The sequence below is a fragment of the Jaculus jaculus genome, chromosome 14, assembly GCF_020740685.1.
Source record: "Jaculus jaculus isolate mJacJac1 chromosome 14, mJacJac1.mat.Y.cur, whole genome shotgun sequence".
Lineage (NCBI taxonomy): Eukaryota > Metazoa > Chordata > Mammalia > Rodentia > Dipodidae > Jaculus > Jaculus jaculus.
Genome location: NC_059115.1, coordinates 67,789,617 through 67,812,937, shown reverse-complemented (window position 1 = coordinate 67,812,937; position 23,321 = coordinate 67,789,617). Strand labels below are relative to the sequence as shown.

Here is a 23,321-nt window from a genome sequence, read left to right as displayed (position 1 = left end):
TTTCAGAGCAGAGGGAAGGAAGAAGAGTAATGGGGACAATGAAAACACTCTTAACAATAATTAACACAGGGGGTCTGGAGTTAGACTGCTAAGGTTCCAAGTTTCAGCTTTGTAAGAATGTGGGCAATGGACATCCATGACCTCACCGTGCCTGACACTACCTACACAAGACTATCATAATAGCAGGAAAAGATGATAACATCAAAATAAAAGAGGTGCTGATTGATATGTTGAGGGGATATGATGGAGAATGGAGTTTCAAAGGGGAAAGTGGGGGGAGAGGGAGGGTATTACCATGGGATTTTTTTTTTTTATAATCATGGAAGTTGTTAATAAAAATTTGAAAAAATAAAAAAAGAATGTGGGCAAGTTAGTTAACTGGTCCCTCTGTGCTTCCATTAATGGGAAGAATAACAGGGTTGAAGTTAAGATCAATTAGTTAATGCAGAGAAAGCACAAAGAAGACCCGGTCCCTGGTAGCAGTCTATACATAATACATGGACTATAAAACTCTAGTGCCTGGTAGACTGGTGCATGCTGGTCTTACACATTTTTAAAAATGTATTTTTATTTATTTATTTATTGATTTGAGAGAGAGAGAAAAAGAGAATGGGCATGACAGGGCCTCTAACCACTGCAAATGAACTCCAGATGCATGCGCCCCCTTGTACATCTGGCTTACATAGGTCCTAGGGAATCAAACCAAGATCCTTGGGCTTCACAGGCAAATACTTTAACTGCAAGCCATTTCTCCAGCCTGTGGTCTTATACATTTTTATCTCTACATTAGAGCAAAGGTATTACTGTCAGAATTTACAGACTGCTTTTACAGCAGTTATACCCCACTTTCCCTCTAGTAACAGTTCCTTGATTTTCTATTTTGCTCATAGTCCACATAGTTTGGGTAGAATGTACTTCATTTGGCCTTCCTAAAGTTAGAGGCCACAGACAGTCTATGCTCAGTCACTCACTAACCGTCTTTTTTTTTTTTCAAGCCAGACGCACTGACACACACCTATGATCCCAGTGCTTGGGAGGCCAAAGAAGTAGGATGGTGAGTTCAAGCCAACCTGGGCTACACAGGGAAATTCTGTCTCAACAAAAAGGCAGAGGGCGGGGCTGGAGAGAGGGCTTAGCAGTCAAGGCACTTGCCTGCAAAGCCAAAGGACCCAGGTTCAATTCCCCAGGACCCACATAAGCCAGATGCACAAGATGGTGCAGGCATCTGGAGTTTGCAGTGGCTAGAGGCCCTGGTACACCCATTATCTCTCTCACTCTCTCTCTTTCTCTCTCCCTCTTTCTCTGTCTATCACTCTCAAATAACCAAATAAAAATAAACAAAAAAAGGTGGAGGGCATAGAGAGATGGCTCAGTGGTTAAGGTACTTGCCTTCAAAGCCTAAAGACCTGAGTTCGATTCTTTAATGTCCACATAAAGCCAGATGCACAGGTGGCACATGCATCTGAAGTTCATTTGTAGTGGCTAAGGCCCTAGTGTGACCATTCTCTTTCTCTCTCTCTCTCTTTGCAAATAAATAAATAAATAATATTTTTAGGGCTAGAGAAATGGCTTAGCAGTTAAGTCGCTTGCCTGCAAAACCTAAGGACCTAGGTTCTACTCCCCAGAACCCATGCAAGCCAGATACACATGGTGATACATGCATCTGGAGTTTGTTTGCAGTGGCTGGAGGCCCTGGTATGCTCAATCTCTCTCAAATAAATAAATAAAAATAAAAATATTTTTTAAAAGCCAACAATAAAATGGGGTTGGGGGCTGAAGGTGTACCTCAATGGTAGAGCACATACCTAGTACATCTAAGGCCTTGGTATGACCCTCAGAAGTGCTCCCCAATGTAATATCACCCTTCATCTTCCTCGTTCCTTGCCCAGTTTCCTCATTGCTCGCATGGGTCTGTTTGCATATCTTGATTTTACTGGTTTTTTTTCTGTCACTTTTTAACAAATTTTTATTTATTTATTTATTTAAGAGAGTGAGAGGTAGACAAGAGAGAGAGAGAGTGGACATGCCAGGGCCTTCAGCCACTGCAAACGAACTCCAGACATATGCACCTACTTGTGCATCTGGCTTAACGTGGGTCCTGGGGAATCGAACCAAGGTCCTTTGGCTTTGCAGGCAAATGCCTTAACTGCTAAGCCATCTCTCCAGCCTCTGTCGCATTTTTAAATAGCTTACCATTCCATTTCTTCAGGTTCTAGTTTGGTGTGGATATCTGGGGGTCCAGACAGAAGCATGAAAGCCTGGAAGATCTAGACTGAGCCCACATCTTTATAGCACCCAGGGTGTGGTGGCCTCTCTCCAAGATGCTCTGGTGAGCAACAGGGCTGCAGATTCAGGGGTTCCTAGTGAGAAACCCATGCCACAAAGAGAAACCCGTGGGATTTAGTCAACAGGGCAACTAGGCAGTTCTGGGCCTACCACGAAGTGGCTGAAACACTCTAGTCCACCTGAACTTTGGGGGCTAGTTTTCCCACAGCTCCTCCTACCCAAATCGCATGGTTTCCAGAATCACCGTAGCACTCAATATGAAAGAGGAGGGACAGAAACAAGGATCACACTTCATTTTGCAGTTTCATCACCTTAAAAGGCTCCATTCCACCAACATGGGAAAAGCCGAATCCCTTTCCTTTGCTTTCAACATATCTTCATCCTCATCCCATCCACCTACATTGAGCACTCCGCCCTGCCAGAGACCAGCCTCTCTTGCTCATCTCCACAAACCCAGCTGAACGGCCCAAGCTCAGGGGCCAGGTCCTCAAACCTCCAAGATAGCAGAGATGTTGAACTGTAATTCTCGTGTCCTTATCTGATCTGCACTGCCTCCCACTCCTTTGCCCAACCGCCAGCCTTGGGAGAGTGTATGCATCTTCAGCGTGCTTCACAGGATGTAAGCCAGGCCCAGTGCTTAGAGACGCTTGTGAATGGTCAGTGCCTGTATGAAGTAACAGCGAGACTTCTAAAATGACAAGAACATAGCCCTGGGCTGGAGGGATGGCTTACCAGTGAAGATGTTTGTCTGCAAAGGTTCTATTCCCCAGAACCCACGTAAGCCAGATATACAAGGGGGCGCACACATCTGGAGTTCGTTTGCAGTGGCTGAAGCCCTGGCGCACCCATTTTCTCTCTCTCTCTCTCTCTCTCTCTTTCTCTCCATCTCTTCCTCCCTCTTTCTGTCTGTCAAATAAATAAATAAAAATTTAAATTTGTTTTAAAAAAGAACATGGCCCTGAGGAAAGAGGAAATATATATATTCCATATATATATATATAATATTGTATTATATATATATAAATATATATATTCCTACTATCTATCATGCATCTATCTATCTATCATCTATCTATTTATCTATCTATCTATCATCTATCTATCTGTCTATCATCTGCCTGAACATAATAATGCAAAAGAATTAAAGGTAGGAGAGCAGTTCAAACTTACAACCAAGAGTGATCCTTGCTACAGTTCCTATCTTACATGTCCTCCACAGGCTCGTACAGTAAAAGGCCAGCTTATGGTGCAATTGGGAAATTATGAAACCTTTAGGAGATGGAGCCTGAGAGGGCGCGGGGGGGAGAAGGGAGTCTCTTCAGTGTTGCACGGCAGGCAAGAACGCTTGAGCTACAACTTTGGGCATTCAAAATTTCGACCTCTTCCAAGGGTTAGGCCATCTGTGTTAAACCAGACAGGTTTACTTTGTGCTGTAGACTTGGCTAGAAATGTTGCATTTTGAGTCTTGAGTCTCCATCACTCTCCAGATGAGGGAGGACCACTGTCCCCATGACTAATGACCACTCATAAATATAATTGTTAGCTAGCACTCCACTTTTCTCCCCTATCTATATCCCCTGACTGAACCCCCTAAAGGAAAAATAGTATGCCCACTAATGAATATATACAACAAAGTAAATTTTGAGTGATCAAAGGATTTTTATTGCTAATTGTTCTTTACATTTTTGAACTACAGTACTTGATAAATGACTAAGTCTATGATAGCATTTATTAATGGAATAACTGAATTCAGTGCAGGAAACTCAGTAACAAGTCACTAAGGCATCAGACACAATATTCAAGAAATTCTCTGAAAGAATTAAAACAATGTGTTTCTTACTGATTAAACAAGAACCACTTTGTATGGTACTATAATTTAGTAATACGAAAGTGTATTAATGAGCTAGAGAGATGGCTTAGCCATTAATACACTTGCCTGCAAATCCAAAGGACCCAGGTTTGATTCCTCAGGACCCACATAAGCCAGGTGCACAAGATGGTGCATGGGTCTGAAGTTCTTTAAAAAAAAAAGTGGGGCTGGGGAGATGGCTTATCAGTTAAGTGCTTGCCTATGAAGCCTAAGGAACCCGGTTTGAGGCTCGATTCCCCAGGACCCACGTAAGCCAGATTCACAAAGTGGCACATGCATCTGGTTTGTTTGCAGTGGCTGGAGGCCCTAGTGTGTCCATTCTCTCTCTGTGACTCTCTGCCTCTTTCTCTCTCTGTCTGTTGCTCTCAAGTAAATAAAAATAAACAAAATAATTTTAAATGTATTAATATCTGGATTCCATAAGTATAATTGAGTATGTTATGGACCATTTTTGCCTAAGTATAGGATACATTTATTATTCTTTGGAAAGTCAGTTCCCCATTAAAAAAGCAAAAGTTTTGTAAGTATTACCTGGCATCTGTAGCAGCAGTTCATTTTAATGGCTGTCGTTTTTATAGGATCTATAATAGAGCTGTTGAGGTTTAGAATCCAGATAATAAGGTTCTTAAGAAACAGTTCTCTGAATAATAGCAATTGAAGCCATCTCTCATAGAGAGGAATCTAGTAAACACTGCACAGATAAAAAGAAGCTATCTATTTTAAAATAAGACCAGCTAAGTACTAGATCAAAGGCGCCACATACATTTACAACCAGAAAGCACTGCTTCACAGATCAAAGTACAGCCACGCAGGCCAAGAGAATAGAAAGAGCGAAAGCGTGGGCAAGGATGCTGAGAGACTGGACCACAATCAGGGTGCGAAAGCAGACCCCCTATCTTTTTTTAAAAATTTGTTTTTGTTTTTATTTTTATTTATTTGAAAGCGATGGACAGCGAGAGAGAGAGAGAGAGAAAGGGGCAGATAGAGAGAGAGACAGGATGGGCACGCATGCGCTCCCTTGTGCATCTGGCTAATGTGGGTCCTGGAGAATCGAGCCTTGAACCGGGGTCCTTAGGCTTTATAGGCAAGCGCTTAACCACTAAGCCATCTCTCCAGCCCAAGACCCCCTATTTTTACTTAGTTGTTTCTGTGTATACAATCTTTTCTTCCAGTGAGGGGGAAAGTGTGTCCATTAATAAGCACATAAAATAAAATAAATTCTGAGCCATCAAACGGCTCTTCTTGCTATTGTCCCTCACGTACTTCTGAAAGACAAGTACTTCAAAATGTCTGTAATGCTAACCAGCCGCCTTCCCCTCTATTCTGCAGCTCCCAATTCCAGCCAGTAAGTGCTGCATACTTTTCTTTTGTGATCTTTAAGGAGGCTTTTCAGCCCCTAATGGACTTGAGCAAGAAATGTCGCCCAAACGCTCTCCTCTTGGGGTGCCGGAAGCAGACGCTGCTGCAAAGGACGCTGTTAGAGCTCCCCTCGAACAGTGGGAAAATAAACACTGTGAGAAAATAAAATATGGCAAATGACAGCACGTTTTACTGTTTTCAAACTGGTCGTCAAAGACATCAGTAGGGGCGTTAAGTGAAGTATGATGTTATTTCAATGCAACTTCCTGCTAGCATCAGACTTCCCAGGTTGTGTGGTTTATTTTTGCCATTTCTTCGCCAGACCCCCATCATAAATACAGATTTGTAAATTATGCCTTATGCACTGGCCATGCTTCCTTGTCCATATACAGAGACAACATGTGTCCTTTGTACTTCGTGAAAGTGGAGTGTTTAACGGTGGAGGTTTCAGCAAAGTCGGCTGTGGATTTCTTAGGCATGTGGAGCCACATACTTTCCAAGTGGCCAGCAGACCTCCTCAGGCACATGTCATGAGGCTCAGATGCCTTTCATTTGCTCGTCAATTGCAAACCATTACAATCATGTCAAAGCCTTCCAAAATTAAAGCAAAAACAAACAAACGAAGACCAAAAACAAAAACGCCCTGACTGTGGTATTGCTTGTGAAAGCCATTTAGAGGCGATGGCTGGCAGCCTGTGGCATGCCCTCAGGGAACCAACCCCGATTGTGGTACTTCTGTCTTCACACAGTCATCCCCAGTCTTCACTACAGATGATCTGTGCCAACAAGGAACATGGTAGAAGTGCCCGTGTCCTTCTTCTGACACTAGGTGATAAGGACCCCGTGGCTTCTCTGTTCTGTGTGCCTTGTCAGATAACCAGTTTGCGGAAAAGCTAGCTGATATATTATGTCCCCGGCCCCCACAAAAGCTTTCTGTCCATGGTCACCTGAGTGAATTTGGGAGAAGACCCAGTCAGACTTTCAGGTGGCAGCTTCTCTCTCTCTGACAGCTTCGGTGCCACCTTAGATGACTCGAGATGACACAGAACCGTCTAGCTACGCTGTTTTCAGGGTCCTGGTCCTCAGAGAGCATGTGACACAATAAATGTTGGTGAATCTGAGATTATTTATGAAGGCTTTGCTTGCTTGTAGTAACTGAGTATTTTCTTAGCGCACTCTTGAGGGAGAGGTTAGTGCCAGGATCTCATCACTGACTCTATGCGCTCGGCCCTGAACTATACACTTCCTGTTCAGTATCGCGTCTTGTTATTACACAATCCTATAAGGTTCGTTTTGTTATTACCCTTGTTTTGCAACTGTAGAAACTCTGGCTTTAAAAAGATTAGGCATCCCAAGGTGATGCAACTTAAAAAGCAAACAAAAGGCTCGAGAGATGGCTTAGTGGTCAAGGCACTTGCCTAGGAAGCCTAAGGACCCATGTTCCAGCCTCCAGGTCCCACATAAGTCAGATGCACAAGGTGACTCATGTATCTGGAGTTCCATTTCAGTGGCTGGAGGCCCGGATGTGCCGATTCTCTGTCTGTCTGTCTCTCTCTCTCATAAAATAATTACCAAAAAAAAGGCAAGCAAAGCAAGATTCACCCCACACTCACACCGCTCTGATTTATGGGTCTGGATTTTGAGCACTAGGGTATTTGGCTCTTCATAGGAATGTTCACACACTTTGGAAGAGAGGAGCTATAACTTGGCTCTAGCCTAGTATACTTTACCAAAGCTCCCCCTTTGATACTCCATGGGTCGCTTTAACAGGAGATTGCAAGAGCAGCTCCTCTTACCTCTGCACAGCAAGCTTGACTTAATTTAAAAGAAAGAGTGACGGAGGTGCAGTACATTGTGGCAAAACTCTATGCCTACTGAGAGGGGTCATGTGCCGATGGTTACCCCAATATCCTCCTCCTTCCGTCCTATTCTCCTCTGGAGGCTTTTCTGGACTACGAAGGGGAAATAAGAAGAGATAGAACTGTCAGCTATGGGCTGACAGACAGCTTAGCAGTTAAGGCACTTGCTTGCAAAACCAGAGGACCCAGGTTCAATTCCCCAGTACCCACGTAAGCCAGATGAATAAGGTGGTATGTATGAATCTGGAGTTTGTTTGCAGTGGCTGGCTGCCCTGGCATGCCCATTCTCTTTCTCTCTGTAAATATAGATATAGAGATAGAGATATCTGCCTCCTTGTCTCTCAAATAAGTAAATAAATAAAAATATATTTTCAAAAAGGTTTAGCTATGACTAACTCAGAGATTACATGTCCTTTCCTCTAGAAAGTGGATAAATATGGGATCCAGAGCTTTGGAAATCCTCCCACATGGTTGTTGCTCAACTTAAGAAAGATTTGGTAACTTTTTTTTTTTTTTTTTGGTTTTTTTGAGGTAAGGTCTCACTTTAGCCCAGGCTGACCTGGAATTCACTATGGAGTCTCAGGGTGGCCTCGAACTCATGGCGATCCTCCTACCTCTGCCTCCCGAGCGCTGGGATTAAAGGCGTGCGCCACCATGCCCGGCTAAGATTTGGTAACTTTTAAAGTAACCATTATAGAGCTGGAGAGATGGCTTAGTGGTTAAGTGCTTGCCTGTGAAACCTAAGGACCCTGGTTCAAATCTCGATTCCCCAGGACCCACATAAGCCAGATGCACAAAGGAGGGCATGCATCTGGAGTTCATTAGCAGTTGCTGGAGGCCCTGATGCGCTCTCTTTCTCTCTCTCTCTCTCTCTCTCTCTCTCTCTCTCTCTCTCTCTGCCTTTCTCTTTCTCTGTCTGTTGCTCTCAAATAAATAAAAAAATAAAAAATTTTAAGTAACCGTTATAGCCAGGTGTTGTGGCACACACCTTTATTCCCAACACTCAGGAGGCAAAGGTAGGAGGATCGCTGTGATTTCGAGGCCACCCTGAGACTACACAGTGAATTCCAGGTCAGCCTGAGCTAGAGCAAACAAGCAAACAAATCAATAAATCCTTTTGATAGTCCTCCCAAAAATTACTGACTCATCTAAGCAAAGTTTCAGTTTTGCTTTTCTTCACAGCAGTTCTTATTTCTTCCTTGATAACTTTCCACAACTTGGTGTCAAGATCCAACCAAGATTGATCTGTCCACTGTCTTCAAATCAAAATGGTGCTGGGTGTGGCGGCGCACACCTTTTATCCCAGCATTTGGGAGGCAGAGTAGGAGGAGAACTCAGTAGGCATAGAGTTTTGCCATGAGTTTGAAGCCAGCCTGGAACGGCAGAGTGAATTCCAGGTCAGCCTGAATCTTGCCTGAGCAAGATTCTACTTCTAAAAACAAAACAAAAACAAACGAACAAAAAAATGCAAGTCATTTTTGTTTTCTCATGGAAAGAAGTGGAAATAAAGTTTCGATGTCACAGACATTTTATAAATAGAAATCCCTAATAAGAAATTAGTTTCAGCCGGGTGTGGTGGCGCACGCCTTTAATCCCAGCACTTGGGAGGCAGAGGTGGGAGGATCGCCATGAGTTCAAGGCCACCCTGAGACTACATAGTGAATTCCAGGTCAGCCTGAGCTAGAGTGAGACACTACTTCAAAAAACCAAAGAAAAGAAAAGAAACAAAGAAAGAAAGAAAGAAGTTAGTCCTGTTATTAATTATTTATGAAGTTCTTAAGAAAGTACTTATAGGGGTGTTATTTATAGGGCATCTTCGGGGCAATTTGATACAATTTAGAGTCTGGAGTCTGGCTACTTTCCTGGCAGCCCTCAGTTAATTGACTTGCATCCATGCCTTGTTTTAGAAAATATGCAGGATGCATAGGCATTGTTATGTCTACATTCTAAGATTTGACTGAGCATACATCCCAGCAGTCATAGTTTCTATTGGAAAATATGTGGAAAAACGTCAAGATAAGAGATTTCTTTCCATCTTAAGCAATAGACGTCCTGGAATTATTTATAGGTGCATTTTCAAGAATAAGGAAAAAGGTCTTCTGGTCCAAAATTTATAGAACCAACTTAGGCACACTTTCCTCAAAGCCTGTCGATGCCAGCTGAGGGGGTTGAAACACAGTCCACAAAAGCCAGGTTTTTAAATAGCAGTAAGGTAATGACAGATGTTGTAGATTGTATGTGTTTGGGAACTATCCACATTACAGAGTCGTCTTTCCTGGGCTCAAGGACAGACCAGTGATATTTAGGTGGCATTTACTTAACACTATACCATAGCCACGGGGTTTCTCAAGCTAGGACTATGCAGGTGGCAAAAACAAATAAACTGACTCTGGGAAGTGAAAATTCTTGCCCAAATCCTGCAGGCTATTATGTCTGTCATTCAGGTGGCTGTGACTATGTGGCTTTTGTAACTTGTTGCGGGAGGCTCTGCGAGCGTCTTGCAAAGTGTGTGAGTGTGGCCTGTTGGTTCTGGTCAGTGTCACCAACACCTCCATTCCATCCTGACAGCAAGCCTGCAGCAAAAAAAAAAAAAAGAAAAAAAGAATGCCACAAACCAGGCTCCACTGTTTGCGGTTCTGTGAAACCTTGACCGCTCAGGCCAAAGCATGAACATTTCTGTGTGCTCCAATTTATGTAATTGTGGAGATATTAGCATTTCCCCACTTCCAGATGGCGATGGGAAAAGGGGTAACTCCGTCACCCAGGTTAATATCGTGTCTCTTTTGGGTCAGGCCGGCTGCAAATATGTTGGGAACAATTTAGAGCTCTGTGTGCTGGGAACAGGAGGTCTCTGCTGGATATGGGGGAGGGGACTGGTTTGGTAGTCCAATTTTCAGAAAAAAACTCACCAGTTCCTGTCAACTGAAAGAAACGTTTCAGGCACATGGTGGGTCAGAATGTTATTTCTATAATATAAACCACCTGGCCTTCTCCCCATTTACCTCGGCTGCAAATGCCATTCTCCATACATACCTAGACCAAAGTCCTTGGTAAGTATTTATTACACACCCATGTCTTTCTCCTTTTTCTTTCTTTCTTCCTCCCTCCCTTCCTTTCTTTCTTTCTTTTTCTTTCTTTCTTTCTTTTTCTTTCTTTCTTTCTTTCTTTCTTTCTTTCTTTCTTTCTTTCTTTCTTTCTTCCCTTCCTTCTTTCCTTCCTTCCTTCCTTCCTTCCTTCCTTCCTTCCTTCCTTCCTTCCTTCCTTCCTTCCTTCCTTCCTTCCTTCCTTCATTTAGGTTAAGGTTAAGACAAGATGAATTAATCAAAGCGAAAAATTTTCACTTAGTTTTTTCTGTTGTTTGCTTGTTTGTTTGTTTTTTGTTTTTGTTTTTGCAAGGTAGGGTATCACTCTAGCCCAGGCTGACTATGTAGCCTCAGGGTGGCCTCGAACTCATGGCCATCCTCCTACCTCTGCCTCCCGAGTGCTGGGATTAAAGGCGTGCGCCACCATGCCCGGCTTGCCTTGCTTTTCTTTTCTTTTTTTTTTTTTTTTTTTGAGGTAGAGTCTAGCTCTAGTCCAGACTGACCTGGAATTCACTTTATAGTCTTTGGGTGGCCTTGAACTCAGGGCAATCCTCCTTCCTCTGCCTCCCGAGTGCTGGGCTTAAAGATGTGCACCACCACGCCTGGTTTTGCCTTACTTTTTACAATAGTTTTGCTGTAAAAGGATTCCATGAGAGGGATAGAGGAGGAGGTTAAAGAGACAAAGCCAGACTTCTTCCCTCAGCAGCTTCGAGAGACAATAAGCATCTTCCCAAAGTGTTTGTCCTAGGGGCTGCAAGCCTCCTGTGGGGATTGCCAAATCTTACCATGGGGCTTTTCCTAAGCTTTCCTTTCACCACTCTCTACTGTTTTCTTTGGATGTCAAGCATCTCTACTCACTTTACTTAATAAGGAAAGGAACAGATTAAAGCTAGGGGAGGAGCCTGGGGAATAAAGGATATTATTAAAACAATATGTATTTCCAATTTAACAGGCAAGTCATTAAAGCCTGATAATTAGCTGACATGACTTTCAAATGGGATGGGGTCATACCTCACTATGCTATCTTTGGGTCTCATTAGTTATAGACCAAGGTCCTTCTTTTTGGAGATTTCCACCAGAATATACTTCCTTTAGAAGTTGTTATATCGGACAGAGGCAGGTCTCTGGATTAAAGCAAACCTAAGCTGTCTGACATGAAGGCCCCAAGCTATGGAGAGGTTGCAGTGGCCTGAACCGCAGGTCATATCTTGGGGACCAAACTGGCAGGGAAGCTCCTCCCCCCATTCTTGGGGGTCGCAGTGAGCTTGGACCCCAGGACAAAATCTCAGACCCTGAGATCAACAGGAAGTAAGGCCGCTCCCTCTCCAAGCAGGGGATACCTGGACATTCAGATAAAACTTAGGCCTTGCCCATAACCCTGTGGCCTTTGGCCAGTTGCCTAGGAAATGTCTTATATGGTATCAGCCAGCAACCTTTGCACAGTCTATCCCCCTGTACCAAATACCATTGCGAGCATGCTGGAATGGATGTCCCCATCTGCTAATTAGACATCAGCCAGCACCCTTGTACATCCAACCCCCTTAGAACCCTCTTCCCATCCTCAACTGCTTATAAACCCATTTCACTGACATTAAACCGAGAGCTGTTCTCCAAAACTGTCTCCCGATGATTCTTTCTCTTGTCCCCACAACCTTGGTCCTCACGGTTGCCTGGGATGCCTTCAGGGGAACCATGGCCAGGCCTGGAGGACCCAGGAACCTACACTGTTATGCTGCACAGTGTATGTTGCATCTGGACTTAGATGCACAGCCCTGCAGGCAGGGAAGAGGTCATGGATGATTTCAAACAGAAATGTTTAGCAATTACCCACATTGAGCTGTTGATCAGAGACCTGCGAGGTCCCCAAACAAGTCAGGTTTCTGTCAAAGCGCTTGATTACCCACCTGAGGGAAAAGGTAAGACCCTATTGCTGAAGACACCATATGCTGCCGAAACAGAACACGGAAGAGGGACCCATTCGGAAATCAGAAGAGAGCCAATACCCAGAGAGTTAGTCCGTCTAGTGCTGGAAAGTACTACATGAGCTACTGGGGGAAAGTGGCCAACTATGTGAGCAAGCAGGGCTCTAAGCTACTCAGAAGCCACCAGCATGACAAGAAGTCCACACCAGGGCAATGGTGGCACACAGCCTTGGAGGGTAACCAATGGCTTTCTGATTGGCTAAGAGATCCACTCAGTGGAAAGGAACCCATATCTGGAACTGAAAACCAGGTCTGCATCCTGTGGAGACAAATATATGTTTGCCAATGTCAATCTCTCACTAGTCTTTGGCTAAAAGAGGGGCTACATCCATCAAAATCCCCCTAAATTAATACTGCTTGTCCAATGTAACCTAAGCTAACCTCACTCTCCTTTGGGGAATCTGTTGTTCTTTTTCAGAAGGCAGTGAGACCCGAGGAGATAAGCCACTCCTCGCATTTCAGCCAATGCCCAGGCGAGACCACAGAGGAATGAGCAAGAATGCTGTTCCCATGGTGAGCCTGACAGTCAGAGCCAGGGTGAAGGAGACAGACGCTGAGGATTTTCAACACCTGCCAAAGCAGAAATCCAGAGGCTCCTAAGAGCTCATCTCTGAAGTATACTGAAAACTCACTCATCATGGCTAAGGGAATTTTGTGGAAGAGGAGGCAGAAAGACTGTAAGAGCCACAGATTGGGACATCATGCCCAGAGGCACTGACTCCCCCCAATAACTAACCAGCAACCCCACTAAGGAGGGCCCACTGGGGAATAGGGGCAGGGAGGAGGGAGAAGATGGTACTAACACATGATGTATCCGTACAAAGTTCTTAATAATGTTCTAATTAATTATCTTAACAATGTTCAAATGCTCTTTTATAAAAACAATTTATATTTATTTATTTGGCAGAGAGAAAGAGAGAGTGAGAGAGAAAGGGAATGGGTGCATCAGGGCCTCCAGCCACTGCAAATGAACTCCACACACTTGTGCCACCTTGTGCATCTGGCTTACATGGGTCCTGGGGAATAGAACCAGGGTCCTTTGGCTTTGCAGGCAAATGCCTTAACCGCTAAGCCATCCTTTCAGCCCTCAAATGTTCTTAATACTAAAAAAGGGAATACAAAAAAAGAATTATTTAGCATTAAAGCAGCATTAGTGTTGGGCAGTAGTCTCAGTTTTATGACAGGAACTATGCCTACATTTAAAGTATGGAATGTTAAGATTTAGTTATTGGTAAAGAGAGCATTACAACTCCACATAGTTAAGTATAGGAGTTGAATTGATCAAATTTTCCCTTAGTCATTGTCTCCTGGGACAACTTAATTTTATAATCTGATTTTATTGGGATTTAGATATGCTTTTTCTTCCCTGGATTCTTAGATGACTCATGTAAATGAACAAAAGTAGAGAACACGTGTTCTGATGTAGATGGTGAGTGCTAAGTAAGTCAAACAAAGCAAATGAAACTCTCTTATCTTCCTTTTAGGCAATGCAATCTTGCAATGGTAGCTCTTCTGGGTGTTTTCACAGGCAATGGCTTTGGTTGCAAATCAGAGTGAAAGGGCATTGTAAAATGAACAACTTTATAAGGAGCTCAACTACCCTGTTCCCTCTTGTCTCCCCTACAATCCTATGCTGGTTAAAACTAAGGTGAAGGGCTGGAGAGATGGCTTAGCGGTTAAGGCACTTGTCTGCAAAGCCAAAGGACCTCAGTTCGATTCCCCAGGACCCACAAAAGCCAGATGCACAAGGTAGCACATGTATGTGGAGTTCATTTGCAGTGCCTGAAAGCCCTGGCATGCCCATTCTCTCTCTCTCTCTCTCTCTCTCTCTCTCTCTCTCTCTCTCTGTGGCTCTTTCTTGATCTGCCTCTCCCTCTCTCAAATAAATAAATAAATAAACCTGTGGTGGAGAAACCAATCAACAGTTGGCCTGCAAAGACACGAATGGTCTCAGCTGCATGTGGCGCCTGACACTCTACAGCCTAAGAAGCACACGCCAGTGCTGATGCCTGAACTTTTTTTTAATTTTTAAATTTTGTTATTGGCAACTTTCATAATTATAGACAATAAACCATGGTAATCCCCCTCCTACTTTCCCTTTTGCAACTTCACCCTCCATCATATCCCCTCCCCCTCTCAGTCCGTTTCAACACAGCAACCCAATACTTCAGTGAAGAAGAAGGGATGGGGGCTGGAGAGATGGCTCAGTGGTTAAGACACTTGTTTGTGAAGCGTAAGGACCCAGGTTTGCTTCCCCAGGACCCACATAAGCCAGATACACATGGTGGCACCTGCATCTGGATCTTGTTTGCAGTGGCTGGCAGCCCTGGTAGGCTATTATCTCTGGCTCTATCTGCCTTGTTCTCTCTCTGTGTCTCTCAAATAAATAAATAAAATAAAAAAGAGAAATAAGGTATAATGCCCTAATGAATAGGTGCCCCACCTTTCAAATATATGGAGGTACCACATAAATGTTTTAACCAGTGTGTACATTTTTGATTTAATCATAATTCATATCCCTAAATAATTGTATGGGATGGTGCTATACCCAAGGGAAATTGTGCTTTTACTCAGAGTAAGAGTAGAATTCTCAATTCCAAGACACTTTAGCTGACTTTATAGAAGATCATATCACAAGCTTAAGGACAAAATTCTGAGTCACATGCATTTTAAATCAAAATAGCAAATTAGATGTTCACATTCTCCTCGGGGTTTAGAAATAAAAACAGCTGTTAGAACAGTGAATGGCTTTCCTTCTGAATTTGTCGAGAGGCAAGCCGTATGATGATCTAGCTGATGGCTTTTGTGCAGCTCTTACTGTGACACATAGAAATTATAGCAAGTTTTCATGGTTGTGATATGTGGCTAGGGAAGGATTAACTGCCTAGACAAAAATGGCACAAAAATTTGCTAAAAAATGCATGAATTTCTACATAATGCCTGGGCTTTTTAAAATATAAAACCCAGTAAATGATAATGTAGTTCAATATAACTTCTGGAAAAAAAATTTGTACCTGTATTATCTTGTTTATTGTTTAGAAATTAATAAAATAAAATCATTCTCCCCCATCCATGTGTTTTTGTGTTGTTTATTGTTTAGAAATCAATAAAATAAAACCATTTTCCTTCTCATCCTTCTGTTTTTGTGTCAAGACCGAAGAAAAATTCTTTAACTAGTCTTCATGGACACAAGCTTCCCATATATTTCAGTGAGAGGCGCTTTGCATAAAAACCAGTGTCCATGGAGCCCATGGGCAGCCTTCCTTTCATTAGCCAGAAAACAAAAGTCCAGTATGAATACCACTTTTCTAAAGAATGAATGAGCATAATCTCTTACAGTTTTCATGAAACTGCCTGAAACCAGAGGGATTAGGCCTGCAATCCAGTCTCAAACTCCATTTCAAGTATTTTCAATTACTTGGCACCGTTGGAGGTGACGTCCATGGCTCAGTAAAAGACTACGGGCTGGCATAATGGTTTCTCCATGTCTCAGCACATGGTCTTGGCATTCATGACCCATCACGAGATGATTTGCAATGCACAGGGGTGACATTTGATTATGTGAAAGGCATGGCAAGAATGAATATACAGGTTCCCATAGGCCAACTGCTGGCACAGACATGATGAAATGTTATATGGTGAAAATAGCATTTAGGGTGCTTCTGCACTGACAAAGAAAACGTGTAAGCATGTTACTTTGTGAGAATGTTCCTTCTTAAAAAGCCCTTCCTAGTTTTTCTTTCTCAAATCATATTTTGGAAGGCCAAATAGGTTAAGGGGTTAGATTTGATGGCCAACCACCCAAATTCATTTTTGAAACATATTTGGTTCAGGAAATTCTGGATCTTTGAAAGCAAGGATGTTAACAATTCTCCTGAGAGTCTTAAAATATGATGATTTAAACATAAGGAAAAGGAGACCCTGAAATGATCAGAGAAATCACCAAGAGGCCTTCCTGCTGGGGAGGTCAGGTTTTCATCTTGTTTTCTATTTTTTTAAACACCACAAGGAGGATGTTGGCTCTACTGCCTAAGGGAAGTCCTATCATTTTGGGTCAAAATTTATGAGACATTTGGGAAGTTCATAATTCTCAGGGTAGCTAAAAAAAAAAAAAAAAGGGAACACTAGAATTTCCTAGATTCATATCTTCTAGATATATTCATTGATCTGCCAAAAGTATTATGTTGTAGATAGATTGTAATACATACACTTATTAACTATAAACAAATGTATTGCATGTCTGGGTGTGAGTACAGCCAGAGATGGCTATTCATGGTCACAAGAGTCGAGTGGGAGAAGAGTTATGCACAAATTAAATCCAGAGGGAATTAGAGGGTCTTAAATCAATTCTTTCACATTCATCCACTTTCAATACTTCAACCATAGATGTGAACAAAATCCCATCAGTTGCTGTCAATATCACTGATTCGTCTTTCCTAGACCCTACTTTAAAAAATTCTTGCAGACTATTGATTATATACAATGAAAATGAATGAAAAAACATTAAATTAATTAATGTGTGGGGTTTGTTATGCCTTTGGGTATTGATTCAACAAAATATATTAGGCTGTTATGATATAAAATAAATAGCACTTGAAGTTGTAAGGGTCATAGGGATATGGGCCTCATTCCTGAGGAATTTCTTTTTGTATTACAGAGGCAGAACAGGCAGGTGTTACCTTAACATAAGGTAGATAACATGGAGCAGTAAACAGAGAAACAGATAACTGCTTTGGGAAATCAGATAAAGTAGATAATTTCCAGCAGGAAGACTGAGAGAGTATGTACATGAAATCTTAGAAAATGAAGCAGGGTTTGTGCAAAAAGAGAGGGCAGGGGGCTGGAGGCATGCCTTAGCTGTTAAGGCACTTGCCTGCAAAGCCAAAGGATCCAGGTTCACTTCCTCAGAACCCACATAAGCCAGATGCACAAGGTTGCACATGGATCTAGGGTTCATTCGCAGTGGCTGGAGGCCCTGGTGTGTCCATTCTCTATCTGCTTCTCTCACTCTCTCAAATAAATAAACAAAATATTTTTTTGTTTTTTGTTTTTCAAGGTAGGGTCTCACTCTGGTCCAGGCTGACCTGGAATTAACTCTGTAGTCTCAGGGTAGCCTTGAACTCACGGCGATCCTCCTACCTCTGCCTCCCGAGTGCTGGGATTAAAGGTGTGCGCCACAACACCCAGGTCAAAATATTTTTTGAATGTAAAAAGAAGACAGGGTAGCAAGAGCTGTCACCAGTAGAGCACAGTCATGAATGAGTACAGGGATGGCCGATAGGGTGGAGGTGAGGTCGAAGTACCAACTGTCAGACAAGGGATTCCAGGAGATAACGCTGGGAGGGAAGGCGGGATCAGTTGTAAAGTCTCTTCCTACAGCAAGGGATTTAGACTTCAATAAGAAGGGAACCAGGAACCATTACCTCCCTTTCAATTTTTTTTTTGAAATAATTTTATAGAAGAGTTGGTTGCTAAGATAACATAGTTTCTTACTACTCAAAAAGTAGTTCATGGGCTGGAGAGATGGCTTAGCGGTTAAGCGCTTGCCTGTGATGCCTAAGGACCCCGGTTCGAGGCTCGATCCCCCAGGACCCACGTTAGCCAGATGCACAAGGGGGCGCACGAGTCTGGAGTTCGTTTGCAGAGGCTGGAAGCCCTGGCGCGCCCATTCTCTCTCTCCCTCTATCTGTCTTTCTCTCTGTGTCTGTCGCTCTCAAATAAATAAATAAAAATTTTTTTAAAAAGTAGTTCATGTTTTTTTTTTTAACTCAGTGTAATACATTGGATTGTTTTGTATTATGCTGATACTGCATTCCTATGATTGCATCCCTTCTGTCATACTGACTGAGGCATGCACTTTGTGTTTCTTTTAAATTCTGCCATTTCTGCTGGGTGTGGTGGTGCGCACTTTTCATCCCAGCACTCGGGAGACAGAGGTAGGAGTATCGCCATGAGTTCAAGGCCAGCCTAAGACTACACAGTGAATTCCAGGTCAGCCTGGGCCAGAGTGAGACCCTACCTCGAAAAAACAAAAAAAAAAAAAAAATTCTACCATTTCCTTTTTAAAACAATTTTTTAAAATTACTTATTTATAAGCAGAGACGGAGTGGGGGGTAGAAGAGAGACATACAATGAGACCTGGCACACTAGGGCCTCCAGCCGCTGCAGGCCAGCTCGGATGCACCCCTTGTGCACCTGGCTTTACATGCGGGCTGGGGAACCAAATCCAGGTTGTTGGGCTTTGCAGCAAGTGCCTTAACCACTGAGCCACCTCGCCACAAATTTTGTCATTTCTTAATCAGAAATTAATCAGAAATCAAAGATGTATCTTTCTTATTTCCAAATCCTTGCTGAAAAAACACTTTCTGTGTTCTAAGCCTCAGTTTACACTTTTGCCTATGATCTGACTTGTCGCTGCTGCTCCCTAAGTTACTGTTTTGCAGGTCATTAAAGGCTGTTATAGTACCCACAGTTATAGGCACATGACATTGCTCTCTGCGCTGTGGCTGGTCCCTGTTTTCTGCATTCTCAGCCTCAAGATGAATCCCCTCTTCCCTGCCTCTTTCTGGCTAATCATCAGCCAGAAGAGAAATGTCTTTCTTTTTATTTCCCCATTTAACTTGTTCCTAAATTCACCTCTTGATCCTCTTTTCACATTATATTCACACTTGATACACATACAACCTTGTGGCCAGCTCAGAATTGTAGGCACATACAGTTCATCTCCCTCTTGAGTTTGGAGTCTTACATTTGTTTTTGGTTGATAGCATTTCTCAGCCTGGGCTCTTCCAGGCCCTGTACATTGACCACATGCCCAGAATCCCGGCTCCTCTTACTCCTATGTTCCTGGACTAGTGACTAAAGTCAAAAGTAGGTACGATCCCGACTCCTGTCCTTCTGTTCTTTCATGCCATTCACAGCTGTCCTGGATGGACAGCTCGACGTCCAGGGGTACTCACGACTTGTGACCCGTTGCCTCTTGGTCTTCACTTCACCTAGGGCTACAGCATCTTCCTGCTACTTGGCAGAGTTATCGCGCACTCAGAAACACATCTGAATCGATTGTTCACACTCAGAGATTCTGATTACATGCCACACAACCTGCTCGTTGTTCACAAGGTATGTATGGCACGATACGTGTGTCCAAATGTTCTTTCCCATGGGTCCTTGCCACACAGACTAATGTGCTATGAAAATCCCGCAAGTGCCTGGTTTCCTCTTGCTGTGTGCCTTTGCACATGCAATTCTTTATGTTGAGAATCTCTCACTTTCCCAAGAGCACGTCTCTTGCACATCCCAGCTTGTATCTACATTTCCTAAGAACTCCTCGCCTCTCCTAGGCAGCAAGGGTTTGTAAGTCTGTGTATTAAATTATACCATCCCCTCACTACACAGAGAACTTGAGACAACACGAAACAGATGCACGAGGCAACAGGAAACAAATAAATGAACAAAACAAGAAATTCAAAGGGAAAGGAGATTTGGAAATATGAATGATAACAATTATGATGTTAGCCTGGAAAAAAAAAAAAGATAAATTCTGTAGACTTAGAAGGCAAAGAGACACTGAAAAGTTGCCTGTGGGCTTCATAGTTCTCAAATCTAAAAGCCAAGCTTGATCATGTATGAGTTTCCATAGTCTGCAAGGAAAGTATCTTTGCCAGCTACTGAAAACTGAGAGACAGTGACTGCATTAAAGAGGGCCTCAGAAAGGGGACTGGGAAGTGTAGATGTTCCTTATCTTTTGCTTTCATGAACCCTTAAGTTATAACTCTGTAATCGCCATAACTTTTCTTGTACAATGATTTCTGCAGGGTGTGCACCGTGCCTCTGGCCCCTGCCCCTGCTATTTTGTAGTGACTCCGTGAACATTTCTTATACACACCAGATAACCAAATGACAATGGGAAGAAGAGCAACTTGTTTGTGTAGCTATGTAACTAGAAATGTGTCAGCATTTGCACCCCACCATAAACATGAAAATTCACCCGTCTGTGGTGGAAAGAATGTAAGAGCCAAAGGAAGGGTAGGACTCCTTACAACGGTCTCCTCCAGACACAAAATGGCCTGGATATCCATGACCTCACAGTGCCTGACACTACCTACACAAGACCATCATAATAGGAGGAAAAGATCCTGACATCAAAATAAAAGACTGATTGAGATGGGGAGGGGATATGATGGAGAATGGAGTTTCAAAGGGGAAAGTGGGAGGGAGGGTATTACCATGGGATATTTTTTATAATCATGGAAGTTGTTAATTTAAAACAATGGAAAAAAATTCACCCATCTGGAAGTCTAGAATTACTATAAGAATGACTCTCAGAATACCTCTGGGGTAGCCCACATCTTTCCAAATCACACTGCATGTCTGTTTCTTGTGGGCATAGTTATTTACCATCACAAAACTGGGGAACGTGGGAAGTTAGATGGTGTTCTCAAGAGGATACAAGTAGGCTGAAGCAGAAGCCAGGCAAAGAACAGGTACCTGATGCCAGCTTTCAACCCTCTGCTATTGCTCCATGGTTTGGTGTGGAGTTGATTGATTCAAGTGATTTGTATTTGACTGCAAAATTGAAAACCTCATGTAGACAGAGACTTGTGACTGGCAGAAAGATCCCAGAGGGAGGGCTTTCCCACAATTCCTTAACTCTACAAATTCTATTCCAGAATTTTTTTTTTTTTTTTGGATAAGAGAGCAGCTGTCTCAAAAATGACATGCTGGGCTATAAACTTTGTTTGCTATGAAGAAATATAGGAGGGTCCATCGTAATATAAATTACTTCTATTTGAAAACTTTGGAACATCATACTGAGGCTGTGGCTCAAGTTTGTTTCACGGTATCCATGGAAACGTGTAGCATCACCGTGTTACCATGGGGTTTGCTCGGTCTCGGCCCCATCACCGTCCGCCCGCAGAGCCTGGCCGCTCTTACCCGGAAGTTACCGAAGCAGCTCCCTCCCGGCAGGGTGACGTAACTGACGAAGGGCGGCGCGGAGCCCGGCAGCGACTCGTAGACCACCACGCCCTCGCTGGGGAGCGCGGCCCTCTGCTGCTGCTTGCCCTCCCAGAACTCCTGCAGCATTGACACGACATTCACTGGAAGAAAAAAATAAGAAGAAACAGTAAGAACTATTAGAATAGGACAGACATGCCAGGCGCAGCACTCACTCGGGAGGCAGAGGTAGGGGGATCGCCATGAGTTCGAGGCCACCCTGAGACTATTATAGAGGTCAGCCTGGGCTAGAGCGAGACGCTACCTCAAAAAACAAAAAACAAAAAATAAATAAATAAATAAATAAAAAGAATAGAATAAGCCGGGCTAGAGCAAGACCCTACCTCAAAAAAAAAAAAAAAAAAAAAAACAGGGCTAGAGAGATGGCTTAGTGGTTAAGCACTTGGCTGTGAAGCCTAAGGACCCCCCCAGTTCGAGGCTCGATTCCCCAGGACCCACGTTAGCCAGATGCACAAGGGGGACACACGCATATGGAGTTAGTTTGCAGTGGCTGGAGGCCCTGGTGTGCCCATTCTCTCCCTCTCTCTCTCTCTCTCCCTCTCTCTCTCTCTCTCTCTCTCTCTCTCTCTCTCTCTCTCTCTCCCTCTTTCTCTCTCTGTCTGTCGCTCTCAAATAAATAAAAATAAAAAAACAAGAATAGAATAAGCCAGGCATGGTGGCAGAGGTAGGAGGATCGCCATGAGTTCAAGGCCACCCTGAGACTACAGAGTGAAATCCAGGTCAGCCTGGGCTAGAGTGAGACCCTACCTCAAAAAAACAAAAAACAAAACAAACAAACAAATGAATAGAACAGACATAATCTGGCACAGACTAAATATCTGAGTCTTGATTCTACAACATGGCCGTTTCAATTTAAGCTGAGAGCGTGTCCAGTGGGGCCACTTTCAGCTGAGAAAGATTACACTTTCTTTAAACATATTCAGGGCTGCAGAGATGGCTTAGCAGTTAAGGTGTTTGCCTACGAAGCCTAAGAATCCAGGTTTGATTCTCCAGGTCCCATGTAAGCCAGATGCACAAGGTGGCACATACATCTGTAGTTTGTTTGCAGTGGGTGGAGGCCCTGGCATGCCCATTCTCTCCTCCACCCCACCCCCTCTGTCTCTAATACATACATACATACATACATACATATATATATATATATATTAAACTATAAAACTTTAACACATGTGTACATTTCTTAATAAGTGAGAATGTAGCGGTTTTAGAACCCCAGTTCTAACAATGTTGCAGCATATCACTTTTACTTTATAAATTACATGAATATTAAAATTAAAATTTTTTATTAACAACTTCCATGATTGTAAACAATATCCCATGGTAATGCCCTCCCCCCCGCCACTTTCCCCTTTGAAACTCCACTCTCCATCATGTCCCCTCCCCCTCTCAATCAGTCTCTTTTCCTTCTATTTGAGGGTCTTGTGTAGGTAGTGTCAGGCACTGTGAGGTCATGGATATCCAGGCCATTTTGTGTCTGAAGGAGCACGTTGTAAGGAGTCCTACCCTTCCTTTGGCTCTTACATTCTTTCCACCACCTCTTCCGCAATGGACCCTGAGCTTTGGAAGGTGTGATAGAGATATTGCAGTGCTGAGCACTCCTGTCACTTCTTTCCAGCACCATGATACCTTCTGAGTCATCCCAAATTATTAATTTTTTTTTAATTTGTTGATTCATTGCTAAAATATTCTCTTCATAGACTTTTCCAGAGCTGTGGTTATTCTGTAGCCCTGCATCTCATTTCTCACAGACTCACATCTGCAATGAGAAAGCCAAACTGTGAAATAAAGATGCAAGCAATGCACTTTGAGTCTGGGTCCACCAATCATATGATTTAAGAGGAGAAATCCAGGCTGGCACGGTGGCACA

General features: G+C 43.1%; 1 protein-coding gene across 2 annotated transcripts in view; it reads right to left on the bottom strand.

The window, feature by feature from the left end:
• The window catches only part of Lix1 (limb and CNS expressed 1), a 72,710-nt gene that overhangs the window by 28,185 nt on the left and 21,204 nt on the right, over window positions 1–23,321 (bottom strand). For both annotated transcript variants that reach the window (XM_045134148.1, XM_004651608.2), the window contains exon 2: window positions 21,374–21,537. In XM_045134148.1, the coding sequence (XP_044990083.1) occupies window positions 21,374–21,537 (164 nt within the window). The remainder of the gene's footprint in view (window positions 1–21,373; window positions 21,538–23,321) is intronic.